Below are 22,086 nucleotides of genomic sequence, written 5' to 3'. Positions count from 1 at the left end.
TCCACTCACTCTCTTTAGGAACAATGTGCCTTTTGTGCTGCCCTGCCGTGCCATTATCTTTTTATGAAAATAAGCCGAGTGCCTTGGCCTGTCGTCATCTTTTATGTGGCTTTATCATAACCCTGCGTCCTCCGGTGCCGCCTCTGCCCTGACTGGCAGACCTGTGCAGTCTGTACGTTTACATTAAAAACTCCAAAGCACTTTTGCATGGCAGATTTGAATGTGCATTGATCTTTTTCTTTTGGAGTCTTTACAACTCGTCGTGCCCACCCCCAAAAAAACCCCCATCTATCAACTAGTTGGCAGTGGCATTGTTTTTAATCATCCGAACCTCAAAATTATTATTATCGCTTGTGATGCGGCAATTAAAACTTCAGGTCAGAGGCACAACGAGCGGTGATCAGCAGTCGAGCTGAGAAGTTTTAATTAGACGATCAGAACCATTAATGCGCCAAAAAAAAAAAAGAAAAAAAAAAAAGGTGTGCGCTGGGAAATTACCGGCAACGTCTTAATCAGGGTTAGCGACTCCGAAGAGGAGTCAAGTGAACAGAGAGCAAAAAACAAATCATTTCCGCACCACTGGGACAAAACTCAATTAAATATGCATGCGGAAAAATGGAAATTCGACGGCATCGGAGGCGCAGAGTGGTGGAAAACGGTGGCGAAATCTCAGTGCGGGGTGAGCGACCTGCTTATTGTTATTCTCGTGTAATAAAAATGAGAGAGGGGCCAGATGCCGGGGTCTGCGCGGGGCTGAGTGTCGCGCCGCCTGTGTCCATCAGAGGCTTCTCGCTTGACTTCTCCAGGGCCCTCGCGTGTGCACCGAGAAGGAGCGGGAAAACTGTTTAAATGCAGCGGAATAAAAGCGGGATCATCGTGTGGCTTGAATGTCTCTCCGTAGAATATGGGCTGCACTAAATGTCGCAGTGAAAAACACAAACACATGCTGTAATCTGCACCCAAACCGAACTACATAAGCCCGATTTCCCTTTGTAATTTTGTCAATATTGGTTCACACTCCGGGACAGTTGGTTTTAGCGCCAGTTTCGTTTATTTTCTCAATCAGGCTTTGTTTAGTCCTTGGTACAGACACTTTTGAGTCTTACACACACAAAAATATGAACAGGACCTTTTTAATCTTATTGCGATTTAAAATACACCTTATCCTCAACCTGATCCCTTTAGTTTGTGTGCGCTGCTGTGACTTCTCTAAACGTCTCCCTTGAGAGTCTCCTCCGCGACGAGCTGCAGCGCCGTCGATTAATCTGCCCCAGGTTCATAAAGTTCCTACCAGGCTTTTTTCTTTTTTTTTTCTTTTTCTTTTTTTTCTTTTCACGAGAGCTGCTCCAATCCTGGTTTACACACTGTCGACTAATCCACGCAGACCTGTTTGGCTTAATTAAGAGCAGATATTGCAGGGGGCTTGTCCTTGTGTCAGTCATGTCGAAAAACACAGCGGGGATCTCGACGCCGCCGTACCCGTGTTTGATTAGCTTTAAACGGCTAAATATCGACATCTCTGGCGCCGCGGGGAGTCTTTAAGTTTTTCTCCAGCGCTTTAACTTAAATCATACATTATAAAGTTGGGGACGATTGACTTTGATTGCAGTCTTCGCACGTTCACGCAAATAAAGCGCTTCCAACAGAGTTATTAGGGTTTCAAATGTAACTTGATTGGGCACAATATCTATGCTTGCGCGTGAGACGACAAACAGAAAAGTCTTACGGTGAAGAAAACTTTACCAGAAAACACGTAGATCAAGGGCTTGCTTAGGAGTAAACCAGGACTTAAACCGGCTCTAAATTATTCAGCCTACTTGACCTTCTTTTACAAATACTTGACCTTCTATGGGCTAATGAGTATCGCCTGTAAAGTCTCACGTAACACCAGAGGTACCTGCTCCAGTGTCTGCGTTTGTGTTACTTCTGAGACATTGCAGCACATTTTTGATCACGATGCCTGTGCTGGCTGCTGTTGTACCAGTGTCATAATTAAAGCAGTATTAAGTAGCTTATTTGCCTTAATAAATCCTTTTCGTAGTCACTCTGGGGGCAATACAAGTGTTGGTGGGATGATTGGGGGGTCTTTCATCTGCCTCTGGTGTCTCTGGCCAGAAAACCACACTTGCAACTTTCCCTGCTTCGGGTCGGAGGCCCCAATACACACTAATGGAATCACGAAGAAGAAGCTAACAGGCTAACGGGCAAAGCTAACAGCGGGCTAGCATCACTTATACAGTATTTACAGCCAAGTTTGAGTGAATTTTTTTTAATCTCCATTGTGTAATATCCCTCTCTCCCTTTGTGTTTTCTGTCAGCCTAGTATTTACTCTCATGGACAATTAAAAAAACGTAACACCTATGACACCTGTAGTGGCGCTTATGGCCTCTAGGGGCATGAGTTACTGCTTTAAGTACATCTTTATTTAGTTTTAGTCCATGCACCATTTTCGTTTTGTGCTTTTCCTTTTCCTTAACAGATAGTGCATTGGCTCAGGGCTCGGAGGGGGTGTCATCTCTGTTTGAGAAGAACCAGCGTCCGAAAATAACTTTGTCTTTTTAGGAACAAACACGAAAAAGACCTTGCTGTGCTCCAAACTTTTTTTACTTTTTCTTTTTCCCCATGTTTTGGCCTTATACAGACAACATATGGCAGTGGATCGCGCAGCCCTGCTTTGCCTCCAGTATAACGAATGTCACTGCTGACACAAGCAGGGAGCAAAGCATTTGTTTTTTCGACTCGCGTACAGATTCAAAACGCTTTTCCCCCTCCTCCCCATGCGCAATGCTTACTGAGGTGTCTCCTCCTTTGACAATTAGCACACCGGGCTAAAACGGGCCGTGAGTAATGTCCGATGCGTGTGACAGTTGTTGTTTTTCGCCGTGATATTCATTAATAAGGCAGAGATTGCTTACTGGACTCTTGGAAAGGTTGCTGTTCAGAGGTTGGGGGGGTGGAAGAAGTCAGTCCCTCTGGGGGAAAGTTGTTCTTTCATGTAGGTCCCAATAGATTTTATCTCATTGTACGCTATCATGCACACAAATGACTTGAGGTAAACAGCTTAGCGTTACCATAGCAATGCCTGTTGTAAGCGATGGCAAAACTCGTGTGGCGCGTGGACAGAAACCCTTAGCATAAATAATAGTTTCGACAGCTTCCGTGAACCACCGAAGCGTACCACAGTTTTCCGTAGGGATAGCTAACAATATTTAATTTGTTGGAATAGACTTGAACCTTAACAATAAGAATAATACGGCAAGATCATGCACACTGAAGATAAAAAAAAGAAACACAGGGGATGGGAAAAAATAGCTGCCAAGTGTGCTTTAATCCATTCAGAAATCAACTAATACAACAAAACTCCTGGTAAGAATAACCATTTTTACCATGACAATTTATTTAAAGCCACACCGTGTAGAATTTTACCCAATAAATAAAACTGAAACACAAGCATTTCTTTTTATGACAGATATTTTTATCATTGAAAAATACCTCATAAATGTACAAACATGTGCTTTTGCTGTGAGCGGATTACCTCTACAAAAACATGACTAACTTTACCGGGAGTGGGTACGTCTCCAGCTCGTCTCCATGGAGATGGTGACTAAAGTCAGCAGAATTTGAGATTTAATTAGGTTAGGTTTCATCCAAATCCATTCTTTGATTACCCACTGCAAAAATTGTATTTTCTGTGTTGAGCTGGTCATTAAGATCATTTTGTTCTGATGGCAGAAGTATAGTCCAAAATGTTACGCACTGTGCCTTTAAAGCCCCGTAAAAGCAGACCGTGCAAACAGACTACGGTGTGTGGCGCATCTAGCTAGCATTTTTGATTGTTGTTAGCCTCACCATGACAGTAAAGCACACTGAAATTTGTGAAAAGTGCTTAGTTTATAAGCCAATAAACTAAACTAAACTCATCCCTCTGAAGAACTGGGATAATTAGTTCATCTCATTCTTCCTTAGAACAAGGAAATTGTTGCTGCCATTTCCACCATTTTCAGATAAGTACAGTGTATTTGCAGAGATCTGTACTCTTCGTTTTGTCAATGATAAACCGTTGCCTCTTTCAACCTAGTCCAAGCCTTTGTGCAACAGTGAGAACAGTCCCCGAGCAGCTATGTCGGGGTCATTTCCTACAAGGAGCTCGAGTTCTCGATGCAAAGGAAATCGGTAGTTAAGGCATGAAATACTGAACACCATAAACCGAAAAAGTGACCTCCTCTGCAACACCCAAATGACCTCAATCTTCCTTGTGAGGGAAAAAAAAAAAAAAAAAAAAAATCTTTAAAATTTATGTCTTCCACTTCCTAATAGTTTTTCCAGCTGATTTTTCTTTCCCCAAAATTGCTGTCTTCTAAACGCTGACCCCTTCACCCCTCGCCTGCAATTGTCTGCACTAAATTGTACAGTAATGTGCAACCCCCTCAAAACGCCATAACTCCTGCAGTCATTGTTTCATACAGGAAGCCCAGCAGAGTAAATAGTGTAACTGAGAAAGCATGTGTGTGTGTAGGAGCGGCGGGCGCATTGTCACAGCACAGAGCCGATCGGTAAATTGTATATATCCTCTAATGATTTTGAGCTTTGCAAAAGAAAATGAAAATGTGGGTTTTATGCCACGCCGATGCGATTTACATAATGCCGGCTACGGCTGGGGGTATGATTGTGCGTGGCTCTTTATGGCAGAGGGGGAAATGAAGAGGAGAGTGCCGCTTATTGTAGAAAGTGGATTGGGTCTTTAAGCCAGAAGTTAGTTACTGATGATATAGAGCATTACTCTCCATAAAAAATGCCTCCTACTAACAAGTATTTTCTCATAAAACTGTACAAACTAGGAAAGGTTAGGCCGGTGTTAGGTAGTCGTGGGTGTGAACCGCAGAAGTCGTAATACGTAGAGGGGCTGTAGAAGTAGTAGTAGTAGTAGTATTATGATTCAAAAAATAAGGTGGCAGTTATTGCAATGTGTGTTGTGCACATTCCTGTTAGTGTAGGCTTCAAGTCACCTAGAAATTTCCCATCGTTGTGGAGATTTAAAAGAAAGTAGTCTCACGTTTGGCTACAAGATCAATAAGAAGCCTCTGAAGATAGAAGCGAAACATCTTCAACTCGATCAACCCAGTCCACTTGATGATATTTGAACATACTTTTTGTCTATTGAAAACACTATTACTACTTCCCGTGTTTTGGTGTATGAGCACTTTTTAAACGTTCGACCCCTCTCATGCGCTTTCAAATATCCCCGTGTTATATTACTCATAATTATCTTGTTTTGGAAGTAGTTATTTACTACTCGATAAGCATCTCTCTGCACTTTTGAGCTGTGGAAAAAGCTTGCGGGGATGATGTTTTGCAACTGGTGGGGGGGGGGTATAAAGAGAAAAGGTAACAGAGTGCACTTTCTGCCCTAAAAAGGCAGGACCAGGACGAGGAATGCCACAAGCAGCTGTTCGTGCCTCATCACAGGACATGTTATAAAGATAGCCCCACTTGGGTTGAAATAATGCCACCCATTCCTGTCCCAAAGCATGCCCTATTGTTCACACAGAGGCCGCGCACTGGGGGGAAAAATGTCCCGGGACTCTGCTCTGTGTCTTCTTATGTAAAGCATTTTTTACATATTGTACCTTTGTGACAGAGGACAACAGGTTCAAGTGTGAGTTCAAAGGAAAAGAATGCAGAAATAGGTTTAGAATGACACCATGACTGTAAAGCTATTGAACTGAAGCTACTACTGTGCTAATTTATTTATTTTTTTCGACAAATTGCTCATCAATAAAGTACACCTCAACCTTATTGTGTTAGCTAGTGTCTCTAAAAAGGCCTTAAAAGCGTGTGACAGTTGGGACAGAGTGCAGCCCTCTCAGTGGCAGCAGCGGAGCCTCTTGAGGTGAGAGTGAACATTTGACAGAGGCCCACAGTGGTGCAGTGTGAAGGATTATGTGGCTGTGTTTAGAGCCTGTAGTGCAGTAGGGGGTCTGATACTTATCTGTTTGAACTCACCGAGGCTGTTTCTGCTTGTTTTCCACTGGGCTGACCACAGGCACATGTACAGTGCATCTGTGTGGCCTCATGTCTCGGGCTGCATGTGAAGAGCTCTCACAGGTTAATAATAGCAGCAGCTGCAGCCTCATTGTGCGGCGCTGATTGTTTTGATAAAGGCACATATGAAATGCCCTCATCACTTGTGTGTATTGTTAAGTGTCTGGTTCAACTGTAACTTATTTCCCTCGCGTCTTTGTTCTTGTGTGTTTCAGCTGAAAGGAGTTTATGCACTGAACCGACCTCAGGAAAACCCAAGATGGCCGCCAAAAGGAAAGGTGGCCTAAAACTCAATGCTATCTGTGCCAAGCTGAGCCGCCAGGTGGTGTATGACAGTAGCTCCCAGAATGCCGAGGGAGACCAGAGTGTAGCAGAGAACAGTGAGCGAGGCAGTTCCCACTACGACGATAATGAGAGCAACTTCCCCGAGAGCCTGAGCCTGAGCCAGAGCCTGGAGGAGGACCAGAAGAGGCGTGAGGCCATCGAGAAGTGGGTGAACGGAGAGTACGGGGAGGAGCCGCTGGGCGACTGTGATGACGAGGAAAGCTCAGTGAGAGCCAGTAATGATGACGACTGCGCTCCAGAGGGCGTGTACATGGTACAGCCCACAGGCTGCAGCGATGATGAGGACAACGCAGAGGACCCAGAGCCGCTTACTGGCTCCCAGGAGGACAGTTACCATGACGAAAAGGACACAGAAGCCAGGCCCCCCAACAACACATCCTACATGCCGAGTGAGGGCCCGAGCCGGCCACAGTTCTCCTCGACAGGTAACCCCTGTTGCACTCAGACCTCCCAGTCCACACACACCCCTGAAGGTCTTCACAAATTACCAGTTAATCGAGCAGAACCACACATTTATGTTACAATAAAAAGTAAATAAATGAACTTATTCAACTACAGAAAACATTTTCATATTAGTTCAACATAGAAGTTACAATTGGAGTTGAAGGTTAAATGTAAAGACCACCAAGTTGTTGTTGTTAACGTTGGCAGCGCCACTGATCGAGACACCTCCGTTTGGCCAAACCCGTGACTCCCGTAGTGTTTTCTGGTTGCTTCATCAGTAACAGGATCCCAGGCAGAAACTCTGCTCTGACATTTGTGGCGCCTAAGTGAAACGCTACCTTTCAGAGAAATAGCAAATAGCATTTAGGCTATTTGACCAGACCAATCTCCCCCAACCACCAGGTAAAAAAGTACATGTAATGGGCCCAGTTCAAGTGCTGTACTGAATAGCCCAGCGTTGACTGGAGAGCAGGTGACATATACTTAAGTGGGCCTATTATTGGAAAGAGCCTCCCCGCTGTTACATTATGAATAGCCGGGCAGAGACACAGGGGGGACAGGGGAACTTGTCTGTGTGTTGCTCCAGCGTATGAAGAAATGCATAAATGGAGTAGACTTACAACATGCGGCTGTCTATGCTCTCCGCAGCAGCTGAGGGCCAGAGCGCATGGCTGGTCCACGCTAAGCTTCATATTACACCCGGATTACATACTGAGTCTTTGATTTTTCTCTAAGCTCACTAAACTTAGCCACCGCTCAAAGCTCCACCATCACAATGCATGGTTGAGGGGTCTGAGTGTGTTTCTGGAAAGCACCCTTTAGGAAATTCACTTAAACGGTCATGAATAGAGTAGTGGAGCGGCGTTTATGTATCTTTTCAGAGAGGTGGCTGAAATAAACAAAATGTCACTAAAGTTAAGAAAAGAAAGGCATAAGTTATCTGCACTACTTGTTTACAGCAGTTTTTGCCTTTCAATACGAAGCGGGTGTCAAACGCTGGAATTACAAGCAACAGGCTGACTCATTTATACAGATTATTTGTAAAAGGAGCCAGCCTGCTTCTTCTAATTTGACAGGGCCGCGGTGGTGAAAGGCGAAACATCCACAGCTCGAAACAACAGATGATGACGTTAACAGCCCTTCTCTAGCTTACACAAACACAATAACAAAAGTGTTTCAAATGTTGTTGTTGTTAATGCAAGATTTTCACTCCTACCAACAAACACACATCACTGATTTTTCAATACATTGTACCTATACTGTTGCTATGACTACAGTTTCCGCTATAATCATATCTGGCCACTTAATTCCAGGTTATTATGGCAAAAGTGCATTTCTATCAAAAAGTCTATGCCCACACTGACAAACAAGCATTAGACACGACGAGGTGAAATGAGTTACTTTTCAACTCTGTTATCTCTATAAAGTATACCCTTATCACTGCACTTTCGACTATGTTTTATGAAATTTCCTAATAATACGCCTCGTGCTCCGCAATAACCTCATTTAATCAAGAGCCGTGGCTTTTTCCATCGGTGCAAATTTCACATTATCAAAGCGATAAGATGTAGGTCTAAAGTTGAATATATTTACGGCACAAACAATCTTTTAGTGCATTTCCAACGCCCGTGACCTCAGCACTCCTCCTCTATTTGAGACAAGGCGCCCTTTGTAAAAGTTGTAAAAAAAAAAAAAAGAAAGCCGTAAAACAAAGCAAAAAAAAAACACGCACAATAATAGGAATACAAAAGCGGCGTTTTGACAGACACCAGAGCAGGGGAGGGAGGAGAGCTTTTTGTGCAGGTGCGACCGGTTGTTGTGGTACAAACGAGGAGTTTTGTTTTGCACCGACTCACCTCACTTTTTTTTGGATCTTTCATCTGCAGACGGTGTACAGCGCTTTTTTTTTTTTTGACTGCGCATCTTTTTGATTTCTAGTATACTCGTTTTGGCCACACGCGCCAAGACGAATTGAGAGCAGGGGCTTCTGAGAAAAACAGGTTTCAGAAGCAGCCGTCCTTGTGGTTTTAATTAGTCATTTTCTGTTTATTTCATGAGCACTGAATATGCATTGTCTTCCGTCTTTTTTTTTCCCTTTCCTACTTACTCTACAAGCTTGAATGTTTAAAGACTATCGCGAGCCACTTTCTTTTCTTTGTTGATTGTAACTAGGGCATCTATATTGCCATGTTTTGCCTTGACGCACAATTAAAACATTTTTTTTTCCTCTCTCTCTCTCTCCCTCTCCCTCTCCTCGCCGCTGTCTTTCAAAAGGCTGATGCGGAGTGCACACAATTATGCATATAAACATAGTGGCTTAATTATCTCGCACAACATCAGTGACAATGTAATTAACAAACATTGCAAGATCAATGAGAGAAAGTGCGACCTTCAAAGCATTTAACTCCTCACACGGCGGCATCGCGCGGATTCCCCTATCAAGACCCAACCCCGGAATACTGTTCCTAGATAATTTAGATGGCGCATTAGTCATTGGGAAGAGAGAGAGAGAAGAAAAAAAACAATGCGTTAAAAAAAAAAAAAAAGCAGTGAAGGGGAGATTGTCGCGGATCAAACAGTCTTGACCGCGGCTTCCATTTGCGATTCATGGGTTCACACAGAAAGGTTATTGTTCATTTGGAGCCGTTTTCAAAGCCCCCCCTATTTACTGGCTGTTAATTAACTAAGCAAACAGGGTGGAAGTTTGAAGCGGCGGTGGCAATGTGCACTTTAGTGTGTGTCAAATTAGGCCCAGCCCGTGCACATCATGTCATTTATTCAAAGCAGCTCTTTATTAGGATACCAGCGGCCATTTAAACAAACACACTCGCACTCATTTGCCCGCATAAGCGCAAATGGCTTTTTAAAAAGTGTTGGAATTAGTGTAGCATGAGTTCATCTCGCCCATTCCCCCTATAGCGCTTGGACCTATTTGTCAAGACATTGTTTTTTTTTTAACAAATGTTCAAATAAAATAGAAGAGTTATCGTTCAATGATTCAAATACGATCAGTTTAATTAAAATGATGATTTATGTAAGTACAAATCACTTTCTCCTCCTTTCCTCTGAGGTCACCATATATTATCTATATTGTGCTTGAAGCTGTCACCCATCCCGAATCCTTTGTGCCTTGTAGATTAGTCCGTATATAGCTCCCAGCGTGGCCCTTATCTCGGCGACACCTCTGCCTCTCAGTGCGGCGACCGCCATGTTTGGTCAGTGCCACACATATCAAGGCACTGGTTATCATGTCCGGCGAAGAAAATGCCCTCTAATTGCCTCAAATCCAGACAAGGCCGGTCTGTTTAGTGTATAAACTTCAGCATCAGCAGGTGTCGAGATAGGAGCCACTTCTGTGTGGGTTTGATATCAGTGGGACAAGTGAAGGGAACTTCCTCATTGAGAGCTCTTCTCCCTTTTCAGATTCATTGCATAGGTGCAGCGTATCGGTCATGGTGACAATTGAACATGCTGTTTTATTCATAATAGGCTTTTCATCACTTTCAATCCTGCTACTGCTTCCAATATATTTTTTTTACATGTAAAATGTTACACTTCTCAATATAGTGCCTTCCCACCTGGAGCCACACGACATTATTAACCGGTGGCTGATAAGGGCTGAGTGCGAACCTCATTTACACAGTGTTTTGTAAAGGTTATCTGTGGTCACCCTAGTTATAATCCTTTCGCGTCCAATCATTGGGCTTTTAGTGATAGGATGACACTGATGAGACTCAAGCTCATTTTGAGGAGAGCACGATAAAATTACACACAGCAAATAGAATATGAATGGCTATATCTGTCCTCGCGTGAAAGGAAACACTGGTGGCTGGTGGCTTTTGTGTCAGTACAACCGATTTACTCGTAGCCTCAGAAATAATCCACGGCAGGGTCAACCCATGCAATTGCGCGATTGCTCTCAAACCAACAGAAAGTTTAAAACGTTTCTATATTAAGGGCAGAAACGCAGACAACAGTTATATTTGCAGTAGCTAGAGTATTTTTTCATCACAGTGAGGCAGTATACTTAAGCTCATTAGTTTCCTTTAGTGTCTATAGTCGTAACAATGGCGTTACTTTATGCTACTTAACATACATAAAGTACTCATATTTTGAAGTAACGATACCAAATAGAGGAGTTTGTCAGTGCAGCAGTGGGTTTCAAAAGTTGAAATTACCCAGGCTTCGTTTATAGTCACTCCTCCTTTGGTCAAGTGCAGGTTTATTTGATGTAGAAGGTGGGCCCGTCCTAACTTTAGAGCTATATGATACACCTCGACCTGATGCGGCCTTATAAATACAGTAACAGTACATTCCAGTGAGCGGCCAACTTATCAGCACATTCCTCACATCAAGAGGATAGAAAAAGCAAAGTGTGGTGAGACATTTTTATGCAAGCGGATCTGGCCTACAATCTCTTAATGACTAAAGACGTGATTCGGCTTAAGGGGGTAGCTGCGGTGAAAATCGGAAATGTATCAGAAGCGGTAGGTGTAGGAACAGTAATTATAGTAATGGAAGATGTTAGTAGTGTAGGTGTCACTCTACTTTTACTATTTCTTCCAGCTCCAACAGTTTGAATCTAAAGCATCAGCTCATGCAAAGTGAACTGGATCCCACACTTAGAGGCAGTGTGTCAGCCTGTGGTCAGGGTACACGTGAAAACACCGTAGATTTGCTCAAGCGATCTGCTGCAAACATGTCGGTATTTCCTCTCAAATCCCTCATCCTCCCCTCTTACATTTTTCATGCCCTTTCGATCCACCTTCTCCCCTTTCATGCTGAACTGTCGCTCACGGGAGCCACCCTCCACAACACGGCAAATGGAAATTTGGGGATTATTTTACACGCTGGAGATGTGAAAAGCCGGGGCCAGAGAGACTGATTTAGCAAGAAATTTGAGACAAGAGCAAAAATATTTGTGTATTAATTACCCCAGTGGTAGGTGGATTTACCTCTGGTCAGATCATGTGTGGTCTGCTGATGAGGGAAGCAATAAAACAAAATGGACAAAAAATAGGTTAAGTGATGGTGCCAAGAATGAATCCAGATAAGCATTTTAACATGATACGACTGGAGATTGGTGGAGAATGGATGGGTCTATTTTGGAAAGCCTATAGGAACACTCGCATGATCGCCATGAACTAATTCAGAAATCTCTATGAAAGTCTTTCCCCTTTACTCAGTGAAGCCTTGCAATAACCTGCAACTTAATGGGCCAGAATTAATCTCAACATAATGCAATTAAACTGTACATTGATGGCCACACTCCAGCTGTGTCCTTGAGGAAGTCGTCCCTGCTTGGACTTTTCAACTTGTGATTCAAGTGTGTTGTGGGAGGCTTCTATAGATTTTGGGTCGTTCGAGCTGATTGTGCCAACATGTGACTTGGTGCTTAACAGGAAGAGTGCAGACTCATTGTGCTCATTTCAAAACAGCAGATTTGTGGAGATTTCTGCTTGTTCTAGTTTCCATGCATGCATGGAATGTGTGCATAAAGTTTAACACACTTTATCTAGTGAGTTCATTTGTAACTTAAAGTGACAAACAAAAATTAAGTGGTGTGACATTTGTTGAACAGACATCAGTTAAAATGTCAAAACAAAGTGATTTATAAAAGTGATGGATTGACCTCAAGTCAATGCGTTGTTTATCATTATTTTTGATCAATTGGTGTCATTATTTGTCTATTTGACAACTCTTAATGTAATTTTGTACAAATTGAATTTGTGTCCATCCTAATGACTCTCTTTTGTGCTGTCCACAGGAGAGACCTCGGCCCTGCGAGACTATGCAGCCAACACCATGACCGAGTTCCTGGGAATGTTTGGTTACGATGACCAGCAGGTAAGGGATGAGCTGAACAAGAAGATCAGCTTTGAGAAGCTCAAAGCCTCTACCTCAGACCCCTCATCCCTCAGCAGCGAGGAGGCGTCCCGCCGCGCTCGCTTCTCCAAGTACGAAGAGTACATCCGTAAGCTAAAGGCTGGGGAGACGTTGCCTTGGCCCATGCACGCTACCCCTCCCAAACCAGATGACCTCAACGCCAAGCTGGCCCAAGACAAGAGCGCCCTGCTGCAGAGCTCTGGCATGACAGGGCCTGAGGCGCAGATCTTCCCCTCCAGTCTGGACCACAAGTCCCATGGAGGACCCCAGCCGGGGGCCACTCAGTCCTCCACCCCCTCTCTGCATATGCCCAACATGGCATCACGCTCCTCCAAATATGACTTCTTCATTCAGAAGCTGAAGAGGGGCGAGAGTCTGCAGCAGCAGAACGGTAACGCCTACAAGCGGCCCTCCAAATATGACCTGGAGAACGTCAAGTTCCTGCACCTGTTCAAGCCCGGAGAAGGAAACCCCGACATGGGCGGCGCCATCGCCTTCAAGACTGTCAAAGGGGGGCGTCCCTCCAAATATGACATTAGGGCGATTCAGAAGTTGATGCCTGGGAACCCCGAAGCCTCGCTCATGCCCAATGTCCTGGCCTCAGTCCCAGGGAACCCTGGTACTGGCCCTGGAGTCCCCACTGCAGGGACCACAGGAGCCATCGCCCCCGGGCTCACCATGGACCAGAGTGGACATCTCAGCTTCAGCACTGCTGAGTACCTCAAGTCCAGCTTCTCCAAAACTGACTCCATCACCTCCGGCACTGTGTCCTCCGTCAAGTAAGCAACTCTTGTTTTCTGAACTCTACTCTTCTGGTTGCTGGGAAATTTAAATTTACGAAATCTAAAAGAATTCACACAAACCTTTATATTTTTATGGTTGTACTGTGTCCTTCACACTCTCTTTAAGAAACACCTTGGAGTTAATGTACAGCCTGCATACACTTAACCGCTCCTGCAACTCCGTTAGTCTAACGCACAGGTAATTGCTAGCTCCACCGCAGCCAACGGGAATGTAGTGTGAAATAGCGCATAGCGCCCAATAGATCCACTACATGATGAGTAGCGAAGGCTCATGAAGTGTTTACTCGCTGTAGTACTCCGTGGAGACTGATTTAGCACAGTCATCGCAAAGTGAGTGACTTCTCTGGTTTGGCTGGGGTGTAACAACTCTCCCCTTAATTACTTTGGAGCCATGACTAACCTGGCGCCAGTCACGGAGGCTGTGAGTGCACTTTAAAACAAGTGAGTGGTGGTTTGGGGTCAGGCCTCAGTGGGCCAAAAGCTGGAGCAGGAGTTACACTGTCCTTGTCCCCTCTCAGTCAGGACTATCCCAGGCCTGTTAGGCCCAGGCAGTTCTTCACATGTGGCCATGCCAGGTTGGCTGCTGTTGTGCTGCTTGGCTACATCACCAGTGAGCTGCCTGTACAGTGACAAGGGTCTGCCGAGGAGAGTGTCTGGCAGCCTGCCTCCCCTCTGGGCCAGATTAACCTCGGGTCATCCCCCGTGTGGAGCGGCTCTCACTGAGCTAAATGCCACTGCTGCGAAGAGTCAAGCACAACCAATACTGTGTAATCACACTTACCCTACACACAGGAACAAGGAACACTCAGTACAGCTCTGTCTCAGTAATATGTTAACATTCATCTAAATTAAACTACACATAAACTTTCTCTGTAACAGCTCAGGCCAGTCTTCTTTGGCTGCAGTCCTGCCTCAGCTTTTTGTTTGAGACTGATTGGAGACAACTTGACATCGGCATTAGAGCCAAGGCTCTGGGGGAAGATCAGAAAAGACCTTTTCAGAGCTTTTCTTCCACTTCCCCATTATGCCGTTTTGCATACGAGCACTCACCAAAATACCCCTATAAAAGATTAATGTCCCTTTGCTCCAGCATTTTGCCTTTCATTGGTTGGGAGCCCATGCATCAAAGTGCGCGGTTTCCACCTCTGATTCATACACCACATGAAAACGCTGTAATGCTACAAGAAAATGCATATTGATAGTGCAAAGTTTGGGAGCGGTGTGTAAGTAAATATTCTGTCAGTTTGTTTTTATTAACAACAGCCGGGCCCACCTCACCATTAATCCTGTCTATTTTGTGTTTGCTGTTGCATTAGAAATGGCCTGCCACCAGATAAACCTGCCGGCGAAGATGTCAACGTCTACCAGAAATATATTGCCAGGTATGCAAATCCCTCACCGAGCCTCTCTGTGCAGTAAAAAAAAATATGTCCAAAACACAGACAAACACTTTCTCAACCCCCGCAATGCCGTGCTTTATTCACTCATATAACTCGACTTATACGAGAATGTTGCACGCACAGTAAATTAATTTAGAAAAGAGTCAAATTTATGTGCTGTGCTGAAGTAGAGGGGTGTAATGAAAGAGAAATTGCTTAATAGGAACTTACTGTAACGACCGGAGTGAACATAATTCTGTGACATTACCGGCGACTGAGAAACCAAGGATATGAACTGCTTCTATAGTGGCTTTATGTGAGCGCTAACTGATGTAAAAAGGCGCTCATTCACACCAATAGAGAGCCGTGGCTTTGAATGGCCAGAGAACAATGTCGGCCACTCGCAATTCATCCTGAGGCCGCGCTATAAAGGTGATTATCTCTTGTTTGTTTATTCTGTTTCTAAAAAGGAAAGAAAAAGCGGATTTGAAAAGTGGCGTTAATGATTACTTCTCCAAGCCATAACATGAAGGGCACAAATCAAAGCGCTGGCACTGACAGACACACACGTACATCCTCTCCTCTCTCCTCCTCGCGCGCACACGCACACACAGCAGCCTTCCTTGGACTGATTACATTTTGCAAGAAGATTTAATTAAGGAATTTTTAATGAGGCTTCTGCTGGCAGTGCCAAGAACTGTTTTGATATTTGCGCTGCATAATGCATAAAATTTGTCTAAACATCTCGGCGGTTGATGCACGGGGAGGCTGCAGATAAGCCCAGATACAGTTTCAATTTCCGTGTTGAGGTTGAGGGGAAAAAAGCAGAGAGGAGGGTTGCAAAAAAGGGATAGGTGGGGTTTCTAAAAAAAAGGGCAAATGTTGCAAAGGGATTGTCTAGCAAATGAGCGATATTAAAAAACATGCTCCCAAAAAGACTGCCTTCCTCTACACCGCTAGAGTTTATGATTTGAAAAGATCCGCCGCCTGTGTCACAGTTTTTAAACGCTTTCATGCACCCACTATCGCGGGCGCACTTTGATCCGTGTATCCGTATTGTAACTGGAGATGCGCCGCAATCTCTGTGTGTCGTGGTGGCTATATTAATATTTAATCTGCTGCTGAATAGTGGCGTGCCCATTAGGCCCCCCTGATGCGGCAAGGGGGAATTGTCCAGAGGCAAAGTGATACAGCTGGGCAACGAGCAGAGAGGGAGGGGGGCACGGTCTCGAGGGGCGTGCGGGGGGGGTGGGGGGCTAAGTGTATAGATGTGTAGGGTAAACAATATCCAACGGGTGCAGAGCCAAAATCTGTAGTCAAATTTGAGCGTGTTCAAAGTGATGTTGCTCAAAGTTTGCAGGTAAAAACTACCACCAAGTACCGCTCTAGGACCTCAGAAACAGCTCTGGTCACACCCACAAAAGTATAATTCATCGTTTCCATGAATTAAAAATCTGAAGCTGTCACGATAATTATTATATCGACTTATCGTTCAATAAATAACGGATAAACGATATATTTTTGGGCTCGATATTTATCGTCTGTACATTTATTAGCATTTCCCCCCTATTTTTCCTTTGTAAAACATTGATTTCTAGCGGATGCTAATTGAGTTACATTATATTTAATGTTTATTGCAGCTTGTGTGGTATGTTAGGATGTGATGATGCACTTTTAGAACCAAGGTTTACAGTCATTTACACCCCTGAGAGTTGACAGTATCTAGTATCGCTAGAGTCAATAAAATCGTTTATCGCGATACTTTCCTGCCTCAATGTATCGAATTTCAAATCTGTTATCGTGGCAGGCCTACACGGTGGATGCAAATCAGCTGTGTAAACTACCGCCCATAGTGCAAATACCAAAACAGCCAAACTTCATATAATATAACATAAAGAAAAATTAATGAGACTTTTACTTTTGGATTTTTTTTTTAAGTGGGCGGGACTATTGAGCTCCATATGATTTAGGTTTGTATACAAATAAAAAGAGCTAACATGCACATTCCAAAACTTTATATTTATCTGAACGAGTATAATACACTTGCTTTAACAATCACTATAAAATAATTAATTATGTATTGCTTAATTCCACGCGTTACTCCACTGTATCATTATAAACAATTTCCCTTCTCTCCGAAATCCTTGAGAGCATCCCAGTCTTCACAGGAGCCACATGAAAACGGTATATTACGTTTTGCAAAGTGATCTGTAAAAGCGACTGTGGGATAATCCTTACAAGGGGGAGAAAAAAAAAACATGAAAATACTCACTTCTCCCCTCTTCTCTCCCCCCCTCCTCTCACACATGATGCGCTACAGCAGACGGAGCTCTTGGCAGCGGAAGAGCAAATGTTTATTTGTGTGTTTTTGCTGGTAATTGGAGGATTTTAAAGAGTCATCATCATCGGGCTTATTATCAACGCCGTAAAAGCGCTGCGCGGAAGCAAAAAGCTCAGCACTTTTTTCCCCTTTTTTTTTTTTACAAGAAAACGAATGAAATGTGGCGATTCTGTGTAGGATGAATTAGAGCTATCTGATGTCTCTCTGTGGTTAACCTGCCCCTCGTTTAACAAGGTTTTTCACGGCTCGGTAAAAGAAATACAAGGTTCCCCATCCCTCTTTGAGTGCATCGAGGGAAAAGGTTTCACAGTAATAAGTGTCTCTTTGGAAGTAAATGGAGCTAATTTGAGCTGAATTGGTGTGACAGAGGGGTAAATTGTGGCGGCAGAGTGGGAGGCAGGAGTCAGTTTCGCGGGGGGGGGTGTGGGCGAGTGGGGCCACTGTGAAGGTGATCGAGAACAAAGCTTTTGAAATATCTCTATACAGTTTGCACAGATTTATACTAACATTTGTGTTTGTGTTTTCAGGTTTTCTGGCAGTCAGCACTGTGGCCACGTGCACTGTGCGTATCAGTACAGGGAGCACTACCACTGTATGGACCCAGAGTGTAACTACCAGGTGAGCGTGAGTACTTTATCCTTTTTGAGCACTGCCTAAATACACATTAAGCAGCATGGAAGAATAATACCGCAATTTAAACGTTTCGTTGATGTGGTTGATAACTTGTGTGTGGCAGCGGCACCGACTGGAGTTTTGTTACATTTGTCATTGATAAAATAACTATTAACCATCAAGAATGTGCACTCACAATGTGCTAAGGAAAGGCATAAGGATACATGTGCTGGAAAGGAAACTGTTCACTTCAAATGTATCATAAAAATATTGTTACTTGGTTTATTAATTATCAGATTTGTCATGGTTTCACATTGGAACATCTCTCTGGTATTTAATGTTTATAAGGGACAGCGGAAGATAATACCACATTTATGTTAATTAAAGTGCATATGACAGGTTTTAATGCTTTTGAAAATATGACTTATTTAGAAGGATAATAATTATATATATATATATATTATAATTATCATTTTATGTCAGTGATGCAGCAGTTTTAATGAAGAAACATTGGGCAGAAAAGTTGTTTTTATTTTGTTTTTTAAGCTGCTGACTGAAGTGGCATAGAAGAAGGTAACTCTACATAGCAGTTTGACTCATGTCCCACTGACTAAACATGGTTGGCACAACAACAGTTTAAAATTGTTTACCTTCTTCTATGTCACTTCCTGTCCAATAAGGAAGTGGAACTATAAACATCACAAAAATGGCCCAAATTAAAAAAGATGGGTACTCTCTTAAGTGAAATCTTAAATATAATCGTGATAACTATGTTTTAGCAAAAATTGTGTCTAATTTGTCATAATGACCTGGTAAACAAACAACAAAAATCACAAAAAAAAGGACACCCATAATCAGCCCTATGCCAAAATTCCCTTGCAAATGATTTTGTCTAAAGTTTTTGTAAAGGAGGAGGGTGATGAAAAGACAAATGTACGTTAAGGCACACAATGTCTCCTCTGGTGATCTTAAAGGAGCGTCGTGTCAGGCGGCGCTGAGTTTAGCTGAGGACACAATAAAAGGATGTGGCCATCAGTGCTGTATATACAAACACAAAAGTGCGTCATCTTGTCACTCGCCGTTACACAGCAGCATGAAGTTTTGTTTGTCTTTGGTCCGCTGAGTAAGCTGGGGGCAGGTCTCACACAGTCAAAAAAAAAAAAAAAAAAACCCAGACGCACAGTGACAGTTGGCCCGGCGTTACAAAGGGTTAATTGTAAATACGTCTCTTTCTCATCTATATCTGAAGACATCTGCCGGTGCCTTTAATCCCCTCTCACATTATTAATCTTGTCCCCGTGCCAGCTCGCGTCATGTATATGTGAGCAGCACAAAGCAGATGAGAATACTCGGTGTTTGCTGAGGCATATGGCTGGAGAGAGTTAGTCAAACACGGGTAGATTTGTTCAAAGACTGCAAAAATCCATGCTCCGGCTCCGCGTGTTTTCCTTTCCCTTTTTCTCCACAATTTTCTGAATGAAGCCGTCTTCAGATGTAATCTCCTCTGTCTGCTCCCGATCAGTGGAAGATTAGCGCTCGATAAATATTGTTTATGTGCCCAAAGCATTACGGATCTCACTTCACAGTCTGATGAGGAGACACGTTCTTGGAGGAATACAAAGGAAAACCATCTCGTGTCATTATTTAGAGCGTTAGTTCAGGTTATCACGGCGATTTCCACGGTCAGCGCCGCTTTTCTCTGTGGAGGGCCCGACTGATGTGCTTTAGGAGGCATGCCGCATAGTGTGCCTAATTTAGAAATAATGCTACTCACGGGAAAGGCAAATTATTCAAGAAAAAGTAGATTGTACTTATTGCACAGCTTAAAGCCACACCGCGTAACATTTTACCCAATAAATAATATTGAAATACAAACGTTTATTTTACGACAGATATTTTCATCATTGAAAAATACGTCATGAATGTACAAACAAACATGTGCCTTTGCTGTGAGCGGCTCATCTCTCCTAAGACATGACTTTACCAGCAGTGGGTGCGTCTCCAGCTCGTCTCCATGGAGATGTGACTAAAGTCAGCAGAGTTATAGATTTAAACAGGTTAGATCCTCATCCAAATCCATTCTTTGATTAAATAGCATTTTCTGTGTTAAGCTGGTCATTAGGAGCCTGTTTTGTATTGATGGCAACGGTATAGTCCAAAATGTTACGCAGTGTGCCTTTAAAGTGGAGGCATGGGTGACATAAGCATTCTTTCGGGGACCTTAGCATTTATATTTTACATTTTAAAATTTGAAATAATGTCCATGTAATCAAAAGAAAGCAAGGAGTGAGAGACTGCACTGGTGATGAGCGGTGGGAATGACACAACACATGCTTTTTCTTTTAGCTAACGGCATGCTAGCAAACCAATGGTGCTGCAATGAAACCTCTGATGTGGCGAAATTTGGAGAAAAACTGTTCCAAGAAATCCAAGAAAAACAAATCATAAAAAGTTGCCCTTTGATGTAGTGTAAAAAAAAAAATGCTTTGCACTTCTACTGGTGCCTCTAGGTAATTGTACACTGCAGCCGCGATTGAATACTTTCCTCAAGTCGTGCTGCCAATGAGCCCCCCCCCCTCTACTAACGCCACTGCTTTGACCATTAGTGCTATTGCTCTGGCTACTACTACAGTGAACATTACATTACATTGAAAAGTATATGACACCACCTGTAGCGTTTACTGGCGCTACATTGACTATTATACTACAAGAACTCTTCTACTACTGAGTTATTAGTTAAAGTATGTGTTTTTTTCCCCCCTGTGTATTTGGGGCGGAGACGATCAGGTCCGTTGGAAGTGATAACTCATGAAATGTTACATGACACACAGAGTTGGAATATTACCCCAGTGCCAGCCCTGCTCCATTGGCTCAGAACTGACATTCTCCTTTCATGGCCTCGTACGGCAGCGGAGTACGGGTGTTCATCTCGCCACTCTGGTGGGAATCCCAAAATAAATGTAGCAAGTGGCTCCCAACCTTCATCACCACTCCACTGAAAATGAGATCTTTTTCCCAGTCAGCTCGGGCCTATTTTGGAAGGCCCAATAGATCAAATGTACAGCACTCATTAGGCAAAATATTACGACCACTGACGGGTGAAGGGAATAGCACAGAATATGTCTTCATCGAGGGCACCTGTTCGTGAGTAGGACATCTGTCAGAAGGGGCAGTTTCAGTGGAGAGAAACTAATAGCAATTTTAGATTTTATTAAAAAAAAATCAAGAGCCATTTGAGAGAAGGATTTACAGAGGACATTATATAACCTTAATAATTGCAGCATATGTGACATGCTTATTGCACCCGTTTCAACTGTGATTTTCTTTAGATTACGATTAATCGACCAAAGGACCAAATTTTGATGGCTTTGCAAGTGGGTGAGAGCATTATGGGGTGCTCCGAGTCTCTCAAAAGTACCCCAAAAAAGTCACAACAGTAAACTATCCTACATGGGCAACGTGCACTATTTTAGCCATGTCAGCTTTAGTGTTTCTAAACCTGATGCATTTCTCTGCAGCAGTAAGAAACCCCCAATCTCTTCTATCTAAGAAATAAGCTATAAAAACCATCCTCGAGCAGCCAGTGAGCATTACATTATCGCGTCTTTTTTTTTTTTTCTTTCTTCCATGCGCACCACTGGAACACATGACACAAAGCAATTACCCTACTTTGTACCGCAATTAGCCGCTTTTAAGAATGCCGCTTTCTGATGTTTTTCTCTCAACTGGAGATAAATATGGATTGAAGGCAGCACTGACTCATTGATTTGCGCTACTCCTCTTACACTTTCTGTAATATCAGCTTAAGCCCAATTACAGCAGATTTGGTTGTCTCCGCAGAGCCACTTTCCTTGTGTGTGTGTGTGGGTGTGTGGATGTGTGTGAAGGGGATTTTGAGAATTTAGTAGCGATTTTAAACAGAGGAGTCCCTGGGCATATTCTCGGCAAAAGCAAGTGTTAATGCATTCATTAGAATAGAAATCATATCTTAGCGGATTGAAAGCGCCTTTTTGGTTGGCTTGTTTGTTTGTTTCTGTTGTCTCGCGTTTTTTTTCCCCTGAGCACGTCCCCGAAATCATCTGCACGGAACAAGGTTTTTTTCCAGAGCTGCAGACATCTCTGTGATCTTGCATGTCAATTGATCCGTCTTAATTAAAAAAAAAAAAAGGAAGATATTATGGGAGAAGATTAGGAAAAACAGTGTTGAGATAGGGAAAATAGGGAGTACCATAT

General features: G+C 43.3%; 1 protein-coding gene across 6 annotated transcripts in view; it reads left to right on the top strand.

Moving 5' to 3' along the window:
- The window catches only part of casz1 (castor zinc finger 1), a gene marked incomplete at its 5' end in the record, with an annotated part of 85,849 nt that overhangs the window by 42,941 nt on the left and 20,822 nt on the right, over nt 1-22,086 (top strand). For 3 of the 6 annotated variants that reach the window (XM_079558559.1, XM_079558557.1, XM_079558555.1), the window contains 4 exons: nt 6,259-6,813; nt 12,600-13,497; nt 14,838-14,903; nt 17,769-17,859. In XM_079558559.1, the coding sequence (XP_079414685.1) occupies nt 6,259-6,813; nt 12,600-13,497; nt 14,838-14,903; nt 17,769-17,859 (1,610 nt within the window). Of the gene's footprint in view, nt 1-6,258; nt 6,814-12,599; nt 13,498-14,837; nt 14,904-17,768; nt 17,866-22,086 lie in introns of all 6 variants that reach the window. The other 3 variants (XM_079558558.1, XM_079558556.1, XM_079558554.1) reach the window with 1 other exon arrangement.

Source organism: Gobius niger, assembly GCF_951799975.1.
Source record: "Gobius niger genome assembly, chromosome: 6".
NCBI lineage: Eukaryota > Metazoa > Chordata > Actinopteri > Gobiiformes > Gobiidae > Gobius > Gobius niger.
The sequence above is the reverse complement of the archived record's forward strand: the minus strand, read 5'-3'. Positions and strand labels throughout refer to the sequence as shown.